Source organism: Podarcis muralis, chromosome 14, assembly GCF_964188315.1.
Source record: "Podarcis muralis chromosome 14, rPodMur119.hap1.1, whole genome shotgun sequence".
Classification (NCBI taxonomy): Eukaryota; Metazoa; Chordata; class Lepidosauria; order Squamata; family Lacertidae; genus Podarcis; species Podarcis muralis.
In genome coordinates, this window is record NC_135668.1 from 40246324 (window position 1) to 40265277 (window position 18954).

Sequence of the window (18954 nt, forward strand, 5' to 3'; positions counted from 1 at the left end):
CACAGCCTTCACCCATTAGTGTTCTTATTGCTCTCTAATCCAAGAGAACCACTGCCTTTGGCAAACAAAACCTTTGGCAGAACACCATTAAGACATTCTGAAAATGGTTTGAAATATGCTCTCATTCGCCAGTCCCAGAGTTGCCCTGTTCTGTGGCCATGAAATGCCTGAGTAAACAGGAATGCCTTCAAAAAATTCTCCTGAAAATCAGTTAATGATGGAGACAGATGCACCTCACAGTGAATAAGTTATTGTGCTCTGAAGAAGGCTCTGCAAGCTCCTTTCCTCTAAGTGGAGGGCACTGACAACAATGACCAGTGCTGCACTTTTGTAATTTTACACTCAAAGAGGGGTCATCATCCTGGCACCCACATGTGTCAATATGCCTACCAGTACCTCCTAAGTCACCCAGAAAAGGTCTCAGTAAATATCCCCTTGAAAAGCCACATTAGATTGTTTGTTGTCCCTGCTGAGTTTCTGTTTGCACTGACTTGGCCTCTCTCACATTGAACGCCCCCCTTTAAGCATGCAGACATTTCGTTGGATGCCAGGATTGGACACCCATCCTCCCATTGTGAACAGAGGAGAGGTACACAGAGATTCTCCCTGTGAGCAAGTGGAGGTGTCCGATTCAGGTGCCTTTTTTCCATTGACGGAGGGCATGCCAGCACCATTTTGTGATCCTGTCATTTTTAGATATGGCAGCCATTTTGTTTTTTACCTCACGCTCATGGCAGAGATTTTATGATTGGCATCCACAGATGCTTTCTGAAAATTACAGATGTGCAGACCGGCAACACCCACTCGAGACTTAATGGTCTTTTTGTGTGGAGGGGGAGCAGTATTTCAACATGTAATAAGTCAGGCTTTCCCTGACCCGTAAAACTGAACCCTGTTATTACTAGATTTCTGTTTTTCTCTCTGCTTTTTTGCTACCGTTTTACCCTGTTAATGTTTGTTGTTCCATACACTGCCAATATATTTAAATGTTAAGCAGTTTGGAAATGCTTTTAAATAAATAAATTGGAGGGGAAGTCACTTTGATGTCGGGATGTGAACGTTCGGTTGTCTGGCAGTCATTCTGTCTTTCTCTCTCACACACAATTAAACCATCAGGAAATGAAAGTGTTTCTCTACACACACACACACACACACACACACACACACACACACACACCTCTTTTGTCAAACGGCATCATTATGAGTGGCCTGTCTCGCTCAGTCTTCAGTAAGTGGAGTCACTAATAATTAAGAAGCCGTTGCAATCAAAGCGAGCTCGTTAGGGGAGTTGACAGTGTTATTGGGAACCTGAAGGAAATGTGGCATTTGGCAAAAATTGAATTGGACATTAGATTGGCAGCAAGCAAAGTGTTGACTGAGATCAGCTTTATGGCGCATATGAGTCCAGTGGTGGTGTTTTTAGCTGCAATGGCTTCTGTGTTCTTTCCAGGCTCAGTTCAAAGAGCCCGTTACTACCTATAAGCCCTAAATTAGGGTTGCCATATTTCAAGAGGTGAAGATCCAGACACAAAAGTTGTTGAGCTTTTTAAAGGCAAAATTGGAGCTTTTTTTTAAATAATAATTTTTATTAGTTTTCAGTTACAATCAAATAATAGCCTCATTATAACAATACCAGTTTATAATACAATTAATAATACCAATCGTTCAAATACAGAATTATATAATTTAGGTGGCCCTCCACATCCTAGAATTAATGGTTTTATGGTTTTCTTTATTTCTGTGTTCCAAAATACGGTAGTATTCATTTCAATTACATTCCAGTCATCATCATCTCTTATACAACAACTGCAATATTAATAACTTCACCAAAATTCACCAAAATCTACACTACTGACATGGGTTGCCATGCATCCAGATTTTCCCAGACTTTTCAGCAATTTTTGTCCGGACACCATTTCCTGGAAAATTCCTACCTAAATGGCAACCCTACCTAAATGACTTGGATTGGGCAGGACTGCCTCCCTTCATTAATCCCAGTCTTAAACCAAGGCTCCATCTGCACCATACATTTAAAGTACTGTTGTCCCACTTCAAATCATGTGGCTTCACCCAAAAAATCATGGGAATTGTAATATGTTGAGGCTCCTGAGGCCCCTATTCCCCTTCACAGAGTTCACTGGTTTAACCCCTCTGGGAATTGTAGCTCTGTGAGGGGAATAGAGGTGTCTTTTAGCAACTCTCCTACTTTTGATTGGTGGTGGCTCTCCAGGGCAAGAATCTGTCCCCATCATAGCTCTGCTCCAGGGTGTGTCCTTGGGGTTGGGGCTTTTGGTCCAAAGAGGTAAAAGCCTTTTACTGAAACATTTCATCTAGAACAGGCATAGGCAAACTCCGGCCCACCAGATGTTTGGGACTACAGTTCCCATCATCCCTGACCACTGGTCCTGTTAGCTAGGGATGATGGGAATTGTAGTCCCAAACATCTGGAGGGCCGGAGTTTGCCTATGCCTTATCTAGAAAGCCAGGTTCAAAGCTCAGCATAGTCCAAGCAAGCCAAGGTCAAGTTTGGGGAGCAAGGAGGGGGAACTAGAGGAAGCAGAGACCTGTGGGTTTTTTAATCAACTGGAAGCCTCAAGAGGGAGACCTCATATGCTGTGGCTTCCTAGCTGCTTGCTCATGAGTTGCCAGACAATTGTAGGTCTGTAGACTCATGCTAATGGAAACCCATTGCACAGCACAGTGGCCAATCTGTTGTGCAACGTCACCCAAATGCTTCTTACGTATTTTTATTCATTCATTTGTTCATATTTTTTTTTGTATACCGCTTTTCCACACACACACAAAATGCTCAAAGCAGAGAACAGGACTATGTTCCAAAAAAAACAGTACAAAAACCATTCCATAATAATCTAGCAAAACAGTAGCAGATATAATAACCTGCAAAGGAAACTCACATCAATACTGTGGATATAAGATTACCGCACTTAAGCAACATACAGCATCCAACAGCAAAAATAGCAAAGGAGCTTCGCAGTTTCACCTTAGTCCTAGAAACACCATTCCCATGGTGTATGTAAATTATTATGAACCATGTTATGATGTAGCTCACTGCCCATATCTCCCTTTTGTAGATAAGCCACTCTGTGTATTGTGATTTTCGGGGCTGAGGATGATGAATAGTGGCATACAACAGCTCTCCAATACAAGCTTCAAGAGCTATTGCCTTATTTGGTTTTTATTGATGAAATACAATATTGGGGGCAGATCTCCACTCATAATTCTTGTGGAACGGTGTTCCTTTGGCACAAAACGTTTTGCAAGTGGAGCAGGTATGCCGCTAAGAGACTTGAACTTAGTTCTGTATTGGATAGGACTCTCAATAATAACAAAAGCAAGAAGAATGACCTTCCTGAACATCTGATAAAGGTACCGCTGCCTTCCAGCCTCTTGGAAGTGCATAGGATTGAAATCGAGGCCAAGGAAATTTGTTACAGCCTCGCAGCCAAAAGCTTTTGTTTCGGGAGCTCAGCCTGTTTATGAGATGCTGCTGTTTTTCCCCTTAATTCCCTATCTCAAAATGGCAATGCATCCCAAGCAATTTCTATTAAACCGAAATCAGTTTGCATTAGTAACAATTAACTGTAAAAAAAAAAAAGCTTAAATTACATGCCGCTTTTATTGGCACTCGTAAACAAAGCCGTAAGGATATTGCCTAAATTGACATAATGCATATTATCTTGTGCAACACTTCTCTCTGAATTAACGTATTCTTTTCAACCTTTCTTTGGTCAACAAATGAAATTAAGGGAATAATCTTACTTGTAAAAAAATTTAAAAGGCCTTAAAGTAAAGCCCTAAATCAGGGGTTGCCAGTTCAGCGCCTGCGGAAGCCAGCATAAATGCCAGTGACTCCTATGGTGCTTTCGAAAGGTTTCAGTAAATATCCCCTCAGAAATCTGCAATACATCAGAGAACTGTTTCCTCTTCCTGCCCACTTTCTGGTTTCACTGCATATTGCCACCTTAAGTATGACCATATTTCATGCCAGGATTGGATGCCCACAAAGGAGACTTTGTGGGACTGAATACAGTGGCCTTTTCCTCCATTGATGTGAGGCAGGCCTGTACTATTTTGTGGTCCCATCCCTTTTCCTGCTTTTTCAGGTGTAGCAGCCATTCTGCCATGTCCCCACAGCAGCTCTTTTTCGTTAGGCCACGCCCCCAGGGAAGCCATTTTGTGACTGGCACGCACGTCACTTTCTCAGCATTGCAAATGTGCCCACTGACCCAGTAAGGTATGAGTCAGCTGCCCTAAATTGGGTTTTTTTTTTGGGGGGGGGGGTATCATAAGATAACATTCATTTGTGAATCTGCCCGGTTATTAAGATTATTTGTGGAGGCCCATCCCTTCAGAAACTTTACATGGAAAAGGAGGCTTTGTAGTGGTTGCTTTGATACTGATTTTTTTGTAAGATCTAAATTCAAAACTTTGAAACTCCCTGACTCTTGATAGCATGCACACACCTTCACGCACGCACGCACACACCTTTTGGCACCTGCTAAAAACATTTTTGAGATAAATAAGTAAATAAATAAATACAACTTCTTATATTTTACTTAATATTTTTTCTTGTGCTTCCCTCTATAGTCGATGTTTCGAATTCTGTTGGTTCGTTGTTGTTGTTGTTGTTGACTGTGTTTTTTCTTCCCCCTTTTAAACAGGTGTCAAAGCAGTGTTTTCCGGGCACTACCACCGAAATGCTGGGGGCTCCTACAAAAATATTGAAATGGTTATTTCGTCTGCCATAGGGTGCCAGCTGGGAGAAGACACGCATGGGCTAAGGGTGGTGGCTGTCACCCCTGAGAAGATTGTTCACAAATACTACAGTTTGAATGAACTGAGCAATCGAGAGGTCGAGAAAGACATTGCAGCTTTGCTTAACCAAAACTAGCCATTTCTTTCCTCTGCCAAAATATGGGGGGGGGGGCGCCTCTCCAGCTCCGGGTGAGGTATCAGAACTGTGCATTGTGTGATTTCCTTTGTGGTTTTTTTTTAAAGTTGGCCATGGCAAAGATTTCTCATCATAATCAGAAAGCACCTGAACGTCGCAAAGTCAAACAGGCAGTCAGAGGGATTATATTCACTTGTCAAGGGTGCGTATAAATTTAACTTGTGCTATAAAAGTAGTGACAGCGCTATTGATTTTGTAATTAAGGAGATATTCTGAGAATGCGCTGTTCTTGGAATAAACCACTTTTATAGCAGCGCTTAAATGCACTCGCGAACAAACACACGGCACAACCGTCTACATGACAGCCCAATAAACAACAGGAGGCTGCAGGGAACCCAAATGCCACGTTAATGGAAGAATGAAAGGGGTTTGCCCTCAGTTCAAAGCAAATACTAGGTACACGTATGCAATTACAGGGCAGCTGTAAGAAGCTGGGAAATATTCTATACCTGTTTCTAATAAGGAAAGACACCTCTGACATGTGCAATTTGCCACAGGTCTGTCATGCCTCACAGAGGCTCCATCTCTCCTATACGTTTATAGCAGGATCGGGCCACTTAGCAGTCATGGCTTGCCCCAAAGAATCCTGGGAGCTGTAGTTTGTTCCGGGTGCTGGGAGTTGTCAGGAGACACCCCCCCCCAATTCCTCTAACAGAGCTACGGTTCCCAGAGTTCCCTGGGAAGAGGGATTGGTTGTTAAACCACTCTGAGAATTGTATCTCCCTGCTAGGGAGGGGGTGTCTCCTCTAAGCACCCTTAACAAACTACAGTTCCCAGGAATCTTTGGGGGGAGCTATGACTGTTTAAAGTGGAATGGAGAGCAGGGTTGTCTCCGGGTATTGAGGGCTTCCTGGCCTAGTGCCCTTGGGTGGCTTTCTTTGACATCAGTGGGCTCCCCCTGGAAGTTATAGCAGCAGCGACTTCCCACGCTTCACCAATGTACCATCACAGCAGTGGATTGTGGGCAATATAAAATGGTGGCTCGCCCAGGTGAGCTGCACCTGGGTGCCCTGTTCTGACCCCCAGGACCTTACGATCTGGGGAATCATGTCTCAAGAGACAATGCTCCACAGCCTTCCATTTTAAATGCTCACTTTATGGCATTTTTGCGTTGATCGCTTGAGTAGGCCCTGCACGTGTGTGCAGTGCTCAACTGTAGGCACGATTTGACACTGATTCACCACCCATGAATCAGTCCTCTGAAAGGAAATCATTTAGAGCTTGCCATTTCCACCTCGCTACAAACAAACCTAAATCAGCGGTGAGCTAATTTAACTGTTTGCAGCTTCAGCCAAGAAATTCCGGGAATTGTCGTTTGGTGAGAGTACTTAGAATTCCATTAGAGAGCCCTAAGTCATTTTCAGAAATACAATTCATGGCGCTCTGCCCTTTAAACCAATGGAACCATCAGTTTAAACCTTTTTTTTTTTTTTTTTTTGCTGGTTTCTCCTCCTCTTACACATTTTGATTTCTTAAAAGAATGAAATCGAACTCACACTCTGTGCTGGGGGCGGGGGAGTATTTACTCAATGAAGTAATGGGGTTAATTGAGGTCTTTTGAGTCCAGGGTTATTTGTAGATGGCTTAATAATCCTACCAAACTGGTGGGTGTGGGTGTGTGGTTTTTTCCCCCACTTTTATGGTTTAATAGGTTTCTTGTGTTCCTATGTGGGACCAGTCCACATTTTAAAGGGTGGGTATATTCCTTATTAAGGAATATAATGTGTTGTGTCAGCACAAACCATGTGTCTTTTGGGGCTCCCAGGCTTTCAAAATGTGTGTATGTAGGGAATTCACAGACCAACGGTATTACAAATTGGTGTGAAATCACTTTTCAATGAATAACAAATCACCTTCCTGTGCTTTATAACAGCCTACATTTGGTGTGTGGTTATATAAGTGCGGTTATAAACCTGGATGATATGTTATCAAGTGAAATGGCAACATTAAAAAAGAAGAAGACGTATTTTTGAAATGTGTACACGGCTACTTCAAGTGATCATTCCAAACTAATTGTACCGTTTTAAATTGAATCCCTCAGAACACAAATTGAATAAATGGAATCACTAGCTCCGCCCAGATGTTAAAGGCTTCCTAAATTGAAGGGAGAGTGGGATCTGTTCCTACAATCCTGTCACCAAGACCAGGTGTTCTCCATGGCGAAGATCTGTAGAAGGAGTTCTGAAATGCCCAGGGAAGCAATTCTCGCTGCAGACCTTATCCACTGTGGAGCAGAGACAGAGGACTTGGGGCCTTCCAGAGCTTGTTGGACTCTTATTCCCATCAGCCCCAGCCAGCTTGGCCAACAGTGAGGGATGATGAGAGTTGGAGTTCAATGATGCCTGGAGGGTCCAAGGTTTCCTCCATGCTTGGTGGTCTTCAGCTGGTGGGTTGGGACCCCATATTGGTTTGGATCCTGATGGAAGGATGGGTTGAAACAGCCACATGATCAAGATAAAAATAGCGATGGGGAGGAGAGAGAATGGAGGGGATAAATGGTCCCCAAATACATATTTGGATTAAAAGTGTGTCCCAGGTCAGAAAAGTTTGAAGATCACTGATATAGAGGTGATTGGGATGTGGCAGAGGGGGTGGTATAACCCAGCAAATCCTTCCTCTCCCCACAGATATTTCTAACACACAGGAGAGTTTTAGCCACTCAAGTGGGGTACTGTTTGATCTTTTTTTAATGTGAATGATAAGAAATGTTCTTGTTTCTTTAGTTTCTTTCCCCTTTTCAGGGGGATTTAGAATGGTTATGATTGTTTGCCTGTTGGCCTTAAACCTGTTTGACCCCCTGAATGGAAAACCAATTAAAAAAAATGAGGTGAGAAATCTCCTGACTTTGATCTTTTTTTATACAGGCACTCTTAAAAAGTAATAAAAATCTCCATTTGCAATATATGTGGTCTAGTCGGTATGATAAAAGTGCAAAGGCATAATGAGCGCTTGATTTATGAAGAGGAAATGTGTAAAAATTCTTTTGTAGTAAAAGGCACCACACCCCTGGTGCATGAAAAACTACCAGGTCTTACCAAAGGTCTTTTAGGATCCCAGATCACACCTAGAAGCTTCTAGAAAGTTCACGAGCAGGACACAATGCTACTGCCACCCACCGCCACACTCAAATAGAATCATAGAATCGGAAGGTACCCTAAGGGTCATCTAGTCCAACCCTCTGCAGGAATAGCAACATGTGGTCCCCCATCCAATTGGAAACCATACTGAGCCCTGCTTAGCTTTGCAAATGTGTTACCTGTTTTATCGCTGCACCATGGAGCTACGTTAGCCACTTGTTTTCAGAGGGATACTATCTACATGTTTGGGACGCAGGTGGCGCTGTGGGTTAAACCACAGAGCCTAGGACTTGCCAATCAGAAGGTCGGTGGTTCGAATCCCCACGACGGGGTGAGCACATGTTGCTTAGTCCCTGCTCCTGCCAACCTAGCAGTTCGAAAGCACGTCAAAGTGCAAGTAGATAAATAGGTTCCGGTCCGGCGGGAAGGTAAAAGGCGGTCTGTGCGCTGCTCTGGTTCGCCAGAAGCGGCTTAGTCATGCTGGCCACATGACCCAGAAGCTGTACGCCAGCTCCCTCGGCCAATAAAGCGAGATGAGCGCCGCAACCCCAGGGTCGGCCACGACTGGACCTAAGGGACAGGGGTCCCTTTACCTTTTATCTACAAGTCTGGAGGTTCTATTATTTCAAATTGTCTTTTATTTTAAAACACTATTGTCCAAATGAAGATGACTGCTGGCACTGCTCCTGTGGAGACTGGTTCCTCAGGGTGAACTGGGCACTGCCCCCAACAGCCTCCATCTGCTCTCAGCCAATCTCTCCCCCCCCCCCCCACGTGCCCAATTTCTTTGTTGTAGCCCATCCAGGGCGTGGCACAGGCTGTCACTTTCCTCCTCCTTCATCTCTGTGTTTCCCTTGCAGAACTCAGCAGGGGGACATAATTGGCATTAGTTGGTCCTGCCTGTCATAGGCTCTGGCGCCACCTACTGTTGGATTCCCTGCCTTGATGCCCTACCAATGCCCCTGATCAACAGCCACGGCTATTGCGCTGCCCATTGGGCTGGTTCACCAGCAAGAGTGCTGATAACCTTCGTTGGTGGGCAAATCCACTAGGCTCTTTCCCATTGCTTCTTGAACTTGATGGCATAAATCGGAGCAGAAGGGGGGCTTTGCAGGATCAGGCCAAAGGTTCATCTAATCCAGCATCCTTTTACCATAGACGCCAGCCAGAAGTGTGTGCCTTCCTTTTAAAGGTATCATTGCGAACATGATAGGCAGAGCCCAGCCTTTGCTCTCATACACAAAAGGTCACCTTGGCTTACGCATAAAATTTTTAATATATATATTTTTTTTCATGTTCCCAAAGCATTCATCACAGTTGTAACCTTTTAAGGCCCTTTAAGAGCAGTGAAAAAAGTCCCCATTGGGGAGAGTGAGCAAGCACTTTACTCATTTGTCACTCATTGACAGTCCTAATAACTGCTAGGTTGTTTGGAGGGTGGAGGGGGTGAGGGAGGGTGAAGTTCCAACTGATTTTATGAAAAATGAGCAACTTCTCATTCGAAAAAAGGAAGCTTTGAGCTCTCAGGAGCCTCTAAACGAGATGCTGAGGTGTTACGATACAATACGATAATCTTTATTGTCATTGTCCCATACAGAACAACGAAATTGAAAAAATATACATCAGACATTCAAAAACCAACAAGCCTGCTATCCCAGCCTGGTTAACCCCCTAAAAACTCTGATACCCCATAATTAAATACAATATACTCCCACAGAGACTACCTTACACTGCGTTTAAAACCAAAATCACATTTGGATAAAAACTGTTCCTCAGGCGGCTAGTCCTAGTCTTTATAACCCTGTACCTTCTTCCAGAAGACAGAAGCTGAAAGAGATCACTTCCAGGGTGCGCACTATCCTGCACTATCTCTTCAGCTTTCTTATGACACCTGGAAGCATAGATTTTCTCCAAAATGGGAAGAGTGCACCCATATGAGGAGCCTTGAAAGATTAAGCGGCAGGTCTTGAAGCGCCATTTCTAAGAGTAACCAATCAGAGGCCCGTGGGAAGTCAGGGCATAGGGGCCATAGCCCTCCCTAGCAACTGGAGCTCTGTGGTACACTGGTCCATTTAGCTGCCTCACTTAGTGAAATGGATAGACACATGAAGAGCACATTGATTCAGAGCAAGATGGGGGCCCTCTTCCAGCTTGAGGGCCACATTCCGTTCTTGACAATCTCCCAGGGGCCACACGTCACTGGTGGGCAGGGCCAGAGGCAAAAATGGGCAGAGCCATCGGTGTAAATTTTATCTCTGTACAGTTGGCTAGTTTTAAGGCACATGCATGCGCCTCTGTCCAGAGAAGCAGCTGAAGGACACCTTCCAGTCGGGCAAAAACACTCCAGTGAAACACTCATTTGGCCCCCAGGTTGAGGTTCTTTGCCCCAGTTTCAGGGGATTCGTTTCCACTGAGTGAAGAAGAAGAAGAAGAAGAAGAAGAAGAAGAAGAAGAAGAGGAGGAGTTTGGATTTGATATCCCGCCTTTCACTCCCCTTCAGGAGTCTCAAAGCGGCTAACAATCTCCTTTCCCTTCCTCCCCCACAACAAACACTCTGTGAGGTGAGTGGGGCTGAGAGACTTCAGAGAAGTGTGACTAGCCTAAGGTCACCCAGCAGCTGCATGTGGAGGAGCGGAGACGCGAACCCAGTTCCCCAGATTACGTGACTACCGCTCTTAACCACTACACCACACTGGCTCTCAACTGCAGCAGCTTACATGCAATCAATCAAAAGAAAGAGAGTTCCTGTCTGCACAATTACAATCTAAAAGACATGACACGAAAGGAAAAGTCAGGGAGAAGGGAGGAGGGGAAAGCAAACACAGGCACCAATTCTTGAAGTTGAATGGTAGCTCTTATCATGACCAGCTGGAAAAGACACCGTTCGTGGAGAGCAGTCTGGTGAAGGCTGTCTTAGAACGGAGCTGATGGAAGGGGCTCTGCTTCGCAACTGTTTGTCCTTTCCACCAAAAATCTTCCAGTTATTGCAGAGTGGATAAGTGGGGGGATAGTGCCAGTGACCAAGCTGACGTAAAAAGAAAGCTGTTAGTAACAGCCATCAAAATAAATTAATGGAAAGATGAGACTTATTTATACAATTTGGGAATGAAATAAAGAAATAGCCAATGTCTGTCCTTGCAAGTCTCCTTGAATATAAGAGTCTATTCATACGTAAAGTCTTCAACACACACACACACCTTTTCCCTCTCTCCCTTTGTATACATACACATTTGTTTTCCCTTTCCTCCTTTTTAAATTTAAAACACAGAGGAATTTAAAATTTAAAAACAGAGGAATAAGAGCTGATTAGCAGGCAACAGGAATTGAAAGTTGCACCAGGGCATTGGAAACAAGGGACAAAGCCATAAGGAAGGACCAAAGACTCAACCAAAGGACGAGGCAGAAGACAGGAGGAGGAGCAAACCAAAACTCAGAAGGTCAAATCCTGGAGGAGGACTGAAAAGCAAGCAAGGAGTCAGGACTGAAGGTCAACCAAAATACAAAAGTAGCACACCAAGGCTTGTTGCTTAGGCAGGGTTAAATTTAACAGGAAGCGCTGTTATAGTATGTTGTGGACAAGAGAAGTCAATGCCCAGCCTAAAGGACTGAGTTCAGCCTGGGGCCTAAGGATACAGTGGTACCTCAGGTTACATACACTTCAGGTTTACATACACTTCAGGTTACAGACTCCGCTAACCCAGAACTTTGGGTACCTCGGGTTAAGAACTTTGCTTCAGAATGAGAACAGAAATCGCGCACCAGCGGCGTGGCGGTAGTGGGAGGCCCCATTAGCTAAAGTGGTACCTCAGGTTAAGAACAGCTTCAGGTTAAGAAAGGACCTCCGAAACAAATTAGGTACTTAACCCGAGGTACCACTGTACTATGTTAATCACAACCCACAATTCTGTGGCTCCTCGCACAAACCAATTGCACCTAAATTTTGGGGACTCTTCACCAGAGCCACAGCAGCTCACAGCATTAAGCTAGACATGCAAGTCATCAGACCCAGTGTAAGACTACTTCCTATGCTTAGCCATAATTTCTGCTGTTTGCCTAGTACGTTGAGAAAAACAACAGCAACAACAACTCTCTTTGTATGTTGGGGAAAAGACTATAGGTTTGCACTCAGTGGGAGTGACAGTTTCTTAACCCTAGTCACAGCTGCAGACACCTTTCCGACCCCCAAACTCTGTTTCCATCAGCCCAAGTCAAAACAAAGAAGTTTGGTTGGCTCCATTTACTTTGCCGGGCATAATTAGCTAGTGGAATTAATACTGATGCCTCCACTAATCAGAAGTGGCAGAGGCCCTTGTGGTCACACAGCACCTCTTCGCGTTTGTTTATGTAGAACAAAATCGCTCATGCTGAGTAAAGTTAGGAAACAGACCACCCACAGAGATGCTCTAATTATCATCTAAGGAAACGAGCCTTTGATGTTGTGGAGATGATATTTCCACCGTTCCAACAGGGCCCATAATTGTAACTACCTCTTAATGTATGAAAGGCGCTTTCTCTCTCTCTCTCTTTTTTGCTTTTGCTTTTTAGTACTTTGGGGAAAACAAATAAGGAAGTCCTTAAGAGGAGTCATATGTGCCAGCCATGCCCCTCACTCACAGAATGCTGATATTCCCACCAACCATCCCCCCACCCAGTAACCCAGGCTTGACATTTCTGAAAAAGAGGCGTGACCCGACTATGGCTCCATCCTGGAACTGTAGCCAATCAGGAATCCACAGTCATTAGGGGACTCCCTATTCCAGGGGTCAGCAAACTTTTTCAGCAGGGGGCTGATCCACTGTCCCTCAGACCTTGTGGGGGGGCTGGGCTATATTTTTTGTGGGGGGAATTGAATAAATTCCTATGCCCCAGAAATAACCCAGAGATTCATTTTAAATAAAAGCACACATTCTTCTCATGCAAAAACACCAAGCAGGCCCCACAAATAACCCAGAGATAAATTTTAAATAAAAGGAAACATGCTGATTCCTGGACCATCCACAGGCCGGATTCAGAAGGCGATTGGGCCAGATCCGGCCCCCAGGCCTTAGTTTGCCTACTCATGCCCTATTCCCTTCCCAGAGCTACAACACCCAGAGCAGTTTAATGATCAATCCTTCTTCATGGAGCTGGGAATTGTAGCTCTGGAAAGGAAATTACAACTCTCAGTGCCTTTAACAAATTCTTTGGGGGAAGCCATTATGGTTTAAAGTAATATTGTGGCACTTGCAGTGTATGGTGTGAAAGTGGCCTTTGAAACAGGCCTCATTTGCCGATGAACATGATCGATCGACATCGGTGTGCATGACACTTATACAAGTTGCAGGAATAGGGATGGGGAAAAGCAAGATTCGGTTCGTATTTAAAGGTGAACCTTCCTATTTTACACTAAATTCGTGAACCGAAACACAGCGAAATTCACACTTTTCTGAATTTTGCAATTCAGATCTCCAGCCAATTAATGTGCACGGAAATGCACACATTAGTGAAAATAACACAGAGTGCATTAAATTAGTGGAAAGTGCTTCACAAAATGTGTATATTAGGAGAAACCTGCACCCAAATGCTGGTGAATTGTCAGCAGAACTTTTTTTTCCTTTTAAGCCAATGGATGTAACAATGTGCTGAACTGAAAATTGGAAAAACGGGGAAGTGAAGGAACCAAAATTGACAGATTCAGCCATCCCTATACAGGAGGACAAGTCACTTGCAATCCAAGATTTGACATGGGAGGCAACAGAGGGAGAGAAACAGAAGCAGGTGCAACCAGGGGAAGAGTATGCATTTAATTCCATTACATGGCTTAATTTCCGTGGCTTGGTGGTAGAGCATCCGCTTTGCACACAGAAGGTCCCAGGTTCAATCACAGAGGAACCCATTCCTGAAACACTGGGGAGCTGCTGTCTCTCAGTGAGAACAATGCTAGATGGATTGATGGTATATGATGGCCACTTCCTGCATTTCTTTACAGAGGGGTTTGGGGAATACGCCGTGTTGGGCAAATCAAGGGTTGTATCCAATTATGTCCGAGAAGATCTGCTGAAATTAATGAACCTAAGTTAGTTGAGTCCATTAATTTCAGTGGGCCTACTCTGAGTAGGACTAAGTAGGAGCATCAATACAATCCTAGCAGGGGGTGCATCGACGGTGACAAGATTTCAACAGCCTATTTTGGCACAAGGCGGTAGCCCAGAGCTAATTGCTCCCTGCCGGCAGCGGCATGCATCCTCTGCTCTGATCAGCCGCCTTCCCTTGTTGGCTGTTTTGCAACAGACCTTGTCCCTTTGGGGTCCCTAATTTTAAAGCTATGCTCAAGCAGCTGCCTTTATCATACCAAGAACAGGCGGCGCCGGGTGCCCCTAAACGCAAGCTGATGTAACTCACGGCAGAAACAGCAAAGGCTGTTTCCTGTAGGGACCTTTCAATCAGTATGTTTTCCTTTTGTCTGAGCCACTGAAGGGGAGACGGGCTTTGTTTCGGGCAGGGGGGAAGCGCGAACGCAATCAATAAGCTGCTTTGGATAACACCGGCACTAAGCTGGCTTTGCATTTGCTGCTTGAATGCTGTAATGCAATATCAGGAGTGTCTCCGTTTCAAGAGGGCCAGGGTGGTAATTACGACTGCCGAGCGCAAGGCGGAAAGGAGCTTGAAAGATACACGCATTCAATTACGCATTGTTGACAAAGCCTCCAGACTGTGCTGTTTATGGAGCCTTCGGGATCAGTTGGGGGAACTTGCATCAATAAATAGCAATTAAAATAGTGCAGGGCGTGGCCGGGGGCAAAATGCTGGCTGCGATGGTGGTGAGGGCGGGGAATGCAATAACGGAGCACATTGCAATGGAGTATCCAGGGAGGAAGGGACGCGGGTGGCGCTGTGGGTTAAACTGCAGAGCCTAGGGCTTGCCGATCAGAGCGTCGGCGGTTCGAATCCCCGCGACAGGGTGAGCTCCCGTTGCTCGGTCCCTGCTCCTGCCAACCTAGCAGTTCGAAAGCACGTCAAAGTGCAAGTAGATAAATAGGTACCACTCCGGCGGGAAGGTAAACGGCATTTCCGTGCACTGCTCTGGTTCCCCAGAAGCGGCTTAGTCTTGCTGGCCACATGACCCCGAAGCTGTACACCGGCTCCCTCGGCCAATAAAGCAAGATGAGCGCCGAAACCCCAGAGTGGGTCACGACTGGACCTAATGGTCAGGGGTCCCTTTACCTTTACCTTTATCCAGGGAGGAGGCGCAAGTGGGACTCTGAACAAGGACACTCCGTGCTGCAACAAATTGTTGCAGGCCCCACGGCTTGAATAGAACTAAAGCAAGGAACTGAGGCAGGCACGAGCATATGCTGAGCACACTATGACTCCACTCAACACCCACCTTGTCTGCACACCAAGTGTTTCTCTTCAGTTGATCTTTAGCTTAGCACAGACTGCCATGCCTGAGCCATTCATCTGAGAGGGAAGGGGGGTCTTTTTCTCTAGATCTTCCCTAATAGGAGCTGATAGGTATCTACTGCATCCTGTGGGTACATTTGTTCCTCAGCAGGAAACTTCGGTGGCATTTCTTCTGCCTCTTACATAGATCATGCGCTCATTACTTTAATGTTCTCAATGAAATATCGGTTGCTGCATTGCCACTCAGCGGGAGCTTAAAAGCACATCCCCCAACTGAGTTTCCCTTCTGCCCCAGCCTTCCTTCAAGCAGAGTGTGGCACAATGGCAATTCAGTGGTGCTCCTCCCTGACGAATTGTCCCACGGGGTGCATGACAGGTTCAAGAAAAGTGTGTCAAAGGAACAATGAATAGAAGCGGAACTCCTTAGGATTCATACTATACAGATATTCTTAGGGAAGGCAAAGCAGGGAGAAAAACTGGTGCGATTCTAAGCTACATCAACAGAGGTATAGTGTCCCGATCAAGGGAAGTTATAGTACCACTCTATTCTGCCTTGGTCATACCACACTTGGAATACTGTTTCCAGTTCTGGGCACCAGAATTGAAGAAGGATATTGACCAGCTGAAACGTGTGCAGGCAAAGGTGACCAAGATGCTAAAGGGCCCAGAAACTGAGCCTTATGAGGAACGGTTGATGGAGTTGGGTATGTTTAGTTTGGAGAAGAGAAGAATGGAGAGATGATATGAGAGCCATCTTCAAATATCTGGAGGGCTGTCAAGCTCGTTCTCTGCTGCTCCAGTTGGTAGGACCCAAACCAATGAGTTCAAATTTGGCGTTTTGTGTGAATGCAATCTGTATATTGCTGACTCCAAGCTACAGTTTCTCTAATCCATGTATCAGAAAAGTCGTGGCCCTCTAGATGCAGTGGTAGCTGGTGCCCACTGGGACTGGTGGGGTGAAGGCAGGGAGTCCAACCATAGGTGGAGCCAGAGCCAATGAGACGTAGAGCGAACTCATTCTGTTTTTGTCCCCATCCTCTTTCTCCCACTTCAGTTCTCCAAGGGCAACACCAAGACTAAGGGAGAAACTAACAGCCAGTGCCACCCCATGGACTGGTTTTACGTAAGGAAGCAGGCATGTGGGGGCTGTCTGAGGTTGGTGGGGCAGTGCCTCATTTGCCTAAATGGACCAGCCTCCTAAGACAAATTCAACAACAGCATCAGAGCCTTCATACCTTTGGGACAACGACCCAGTTATCTGGGGGTTCAGTAAGACTCAAATGACCTCCCCGGCCTGCCTTATTACTTACAACCAGCTCAGGAGTGGCGCTGGCTATCAGCTCCCTCCTCCTTAGCCTCAGGGTTGCCCTTGCAGGGAGGATGGGGGGGGGGGGAACTAGCATTCATTGGCTCTGCCTGACATTGGCTCTAGCGCCACCTACTGCTGGGCTCCCTGCCTTCCATTCTACCAGTCTTCATGAGCTCCAACCACCCTGGTAGCTCATTTGATTTGGTGAGCTTTATTCTTTCTTCAATGCAATGCACATTTTCCTGGCCTTGCAACGACCCTGCACAGACAGGATTCCTCACAGAAGTCCTGAAGAACGCCAGCTGCCTACCAACCATCTTACGTCATGGTTTCCCCCCTTAGCGAATCCTTCCTTTTCTTGTTTTCTGTATGCCGTTTCCACGCCACATTAAGAATAAGGTCCCCCGACAGGTGTGCTTCACAATGATTACCGCACTCCTTGCGTGTGTTCTGGCTTCCTAGCATCACCAGAGGCATAATCACTTCCTATTGCCAGTCTCTTCTTGCTGCTTGGTGGGGACAAACGCAAGTACACGCTGGGTGAGATGTTGCTCAGAAACATTTTGTCGTTGAACATGACAGAATGCGAGGGCTGGAGGAGGTTTTTTGGATGGAAAAGTCTGAACCATTTTTAAAAGCCAGCTTGCTTGTTTGGGGGGGGGGGGGAGAGTGTCACTGAATTTAAGCTGCTTTTCCACTTCAGCATCGACAAGAAGGAAATAGTAGAGTCATTCATTTAGAATAGGGATATCATGCAGCCAAATGCAGTCTTTTTATCAGGCCCACAGAACTCTTACCAGGACACACACCCTCCCAAGCCACACCTTCCCTCTCCAAGCCACACCCCTCCCAGGCCACACCTTTCCTCTCTAAGCCACACCCCTTCCAGGCCACACCTTCCCTCTCCAGGCCACACCCCTCCCAAGCCACACCTTCCCTCTCCAGGCCACACCCCTCCCAGGCCACGCCTTCCCTTTCCAGGCCACACCCTTCTCTTGCCCTGCTTTGCCCCACCCCTTTGGGTCTTTTTGCCTGGTAGGGATGTGTCTGTCTACTCTGATAATGCCTCTGGCTTGCCTGGGTGGAGTGGAGTATGTGAGAAACTAGCCCCCTACTGTACAATGGTAGATTTTGCACTGGCTGCTCTGTCCACATTTGTTTCTGGCCCTGCCTGCCACTGGGTTGCAGCCCCTGGACAGTTGCTCAGACAGGAGTGGGGCTCTCAGTCTGCAAAAGGTCTCTCAGCCTGGGAGAGGGCTTCCGAAACAGCCAGTAATTTCTCTCTCTTAAGTGTCTGCCTCATTGTGAAATCTCCTTTCATTACATGCGGCTGAATTTCTCTTTGACACAAGATGAGCCAGGCATCAAAATTTAATTCCCCAATGAGAGCGCAATGAATCTAAACCTCCTTCCATCTCATCTCTCCCAAGTAGCCCCGTCTGATATATTGCCTTTGTGGAAGATCTAATGGGCTCCCTCTTTTGTTACAACGATAGCAAAGCCATGATCAAAAGTTCTGTTCTGAGAAGAACAAGGAAGCGTTTCTGCAATTCTCCCTTGCAGAGCGTGACAATTCTAGGCAGCCAATTCCTGGGTTCTTTTCTAGATATAAGCTACCAATGCATTTGTCACAATGACAGGCTTTACAGATGTGGAGAAGCCATCTTTTGTTAGGCTGACGGCTTGCTAGTAGACCGGGACAATCAACTGATGTTGAATCAACCAATGAGAAATAGCTAGATGGGGAACCAGTGGTCCTTCAGATATTGCTGGACTACAAATCCCATAATTCCTGGTGCTTGGCCATGCTGGCTGAAGCTGATGGGAGTTGGAGTCGAACAATGTCAGTAAAGCCACAGGTTCCCCATCCCTAGTTGAGAATATGACACCTATCAAATTTGGGGAACAGGATGCTCTCCAGCTAGGGTGAGGGGGCAGAGAAACAGCCATCTATTTCTCCCAAAACTGTTGTGAGCAAGGCAATATCATTGTTCCCTGGTGGTTTTGTGCCCATTTTCAAAACAGAACCCCTTTTTTGATTATATGGGGGAATAATATAATAGCAATACAGTGGTACCTCGGGTTAAGAACTTAATTCGTTCCAGAGGTCCGTTCTTAACCTGAAACTGTTCTTAACCTGAGGTTCCACTTTAGCTAATGGGGCCTTCCGCCGCTGCCGCAAAATTTCTGTTCTTATCCTGAGGCAAAGTTCT

The 18954-nt window shown here is 45.7% G+C and overlaps 1 protein-coding gene across 2 annotated transcripts in view; it reads left to right on the plus strand.

Moving 5' to 3' along the window:
• The window catches only part of CPPED1 (calcineurin like phosphoesterase domain containing 1), a 67672-nt gene extending 59865 nt beyond the window's left edge, over window positions 1-7807 (plus strand). For both annotated transcript variants that reach the window (XM_077918488.1, XM_028705716.2), the window contains one exon: window positions 4683-7807. In XM_077918488.1, coding sequence (XP_077774614.1) covers window positions 4683-4912 — 230 coding nt within the window. In that variant the 3' untranslated portion in view covers window positions 4913-7807. The remainder of the gene's footprint in view (window positions 1-4682) is intronic.
• The last annotated feature ends 11147 nt before the right edge of the window (window positions 7808-18954 follow it).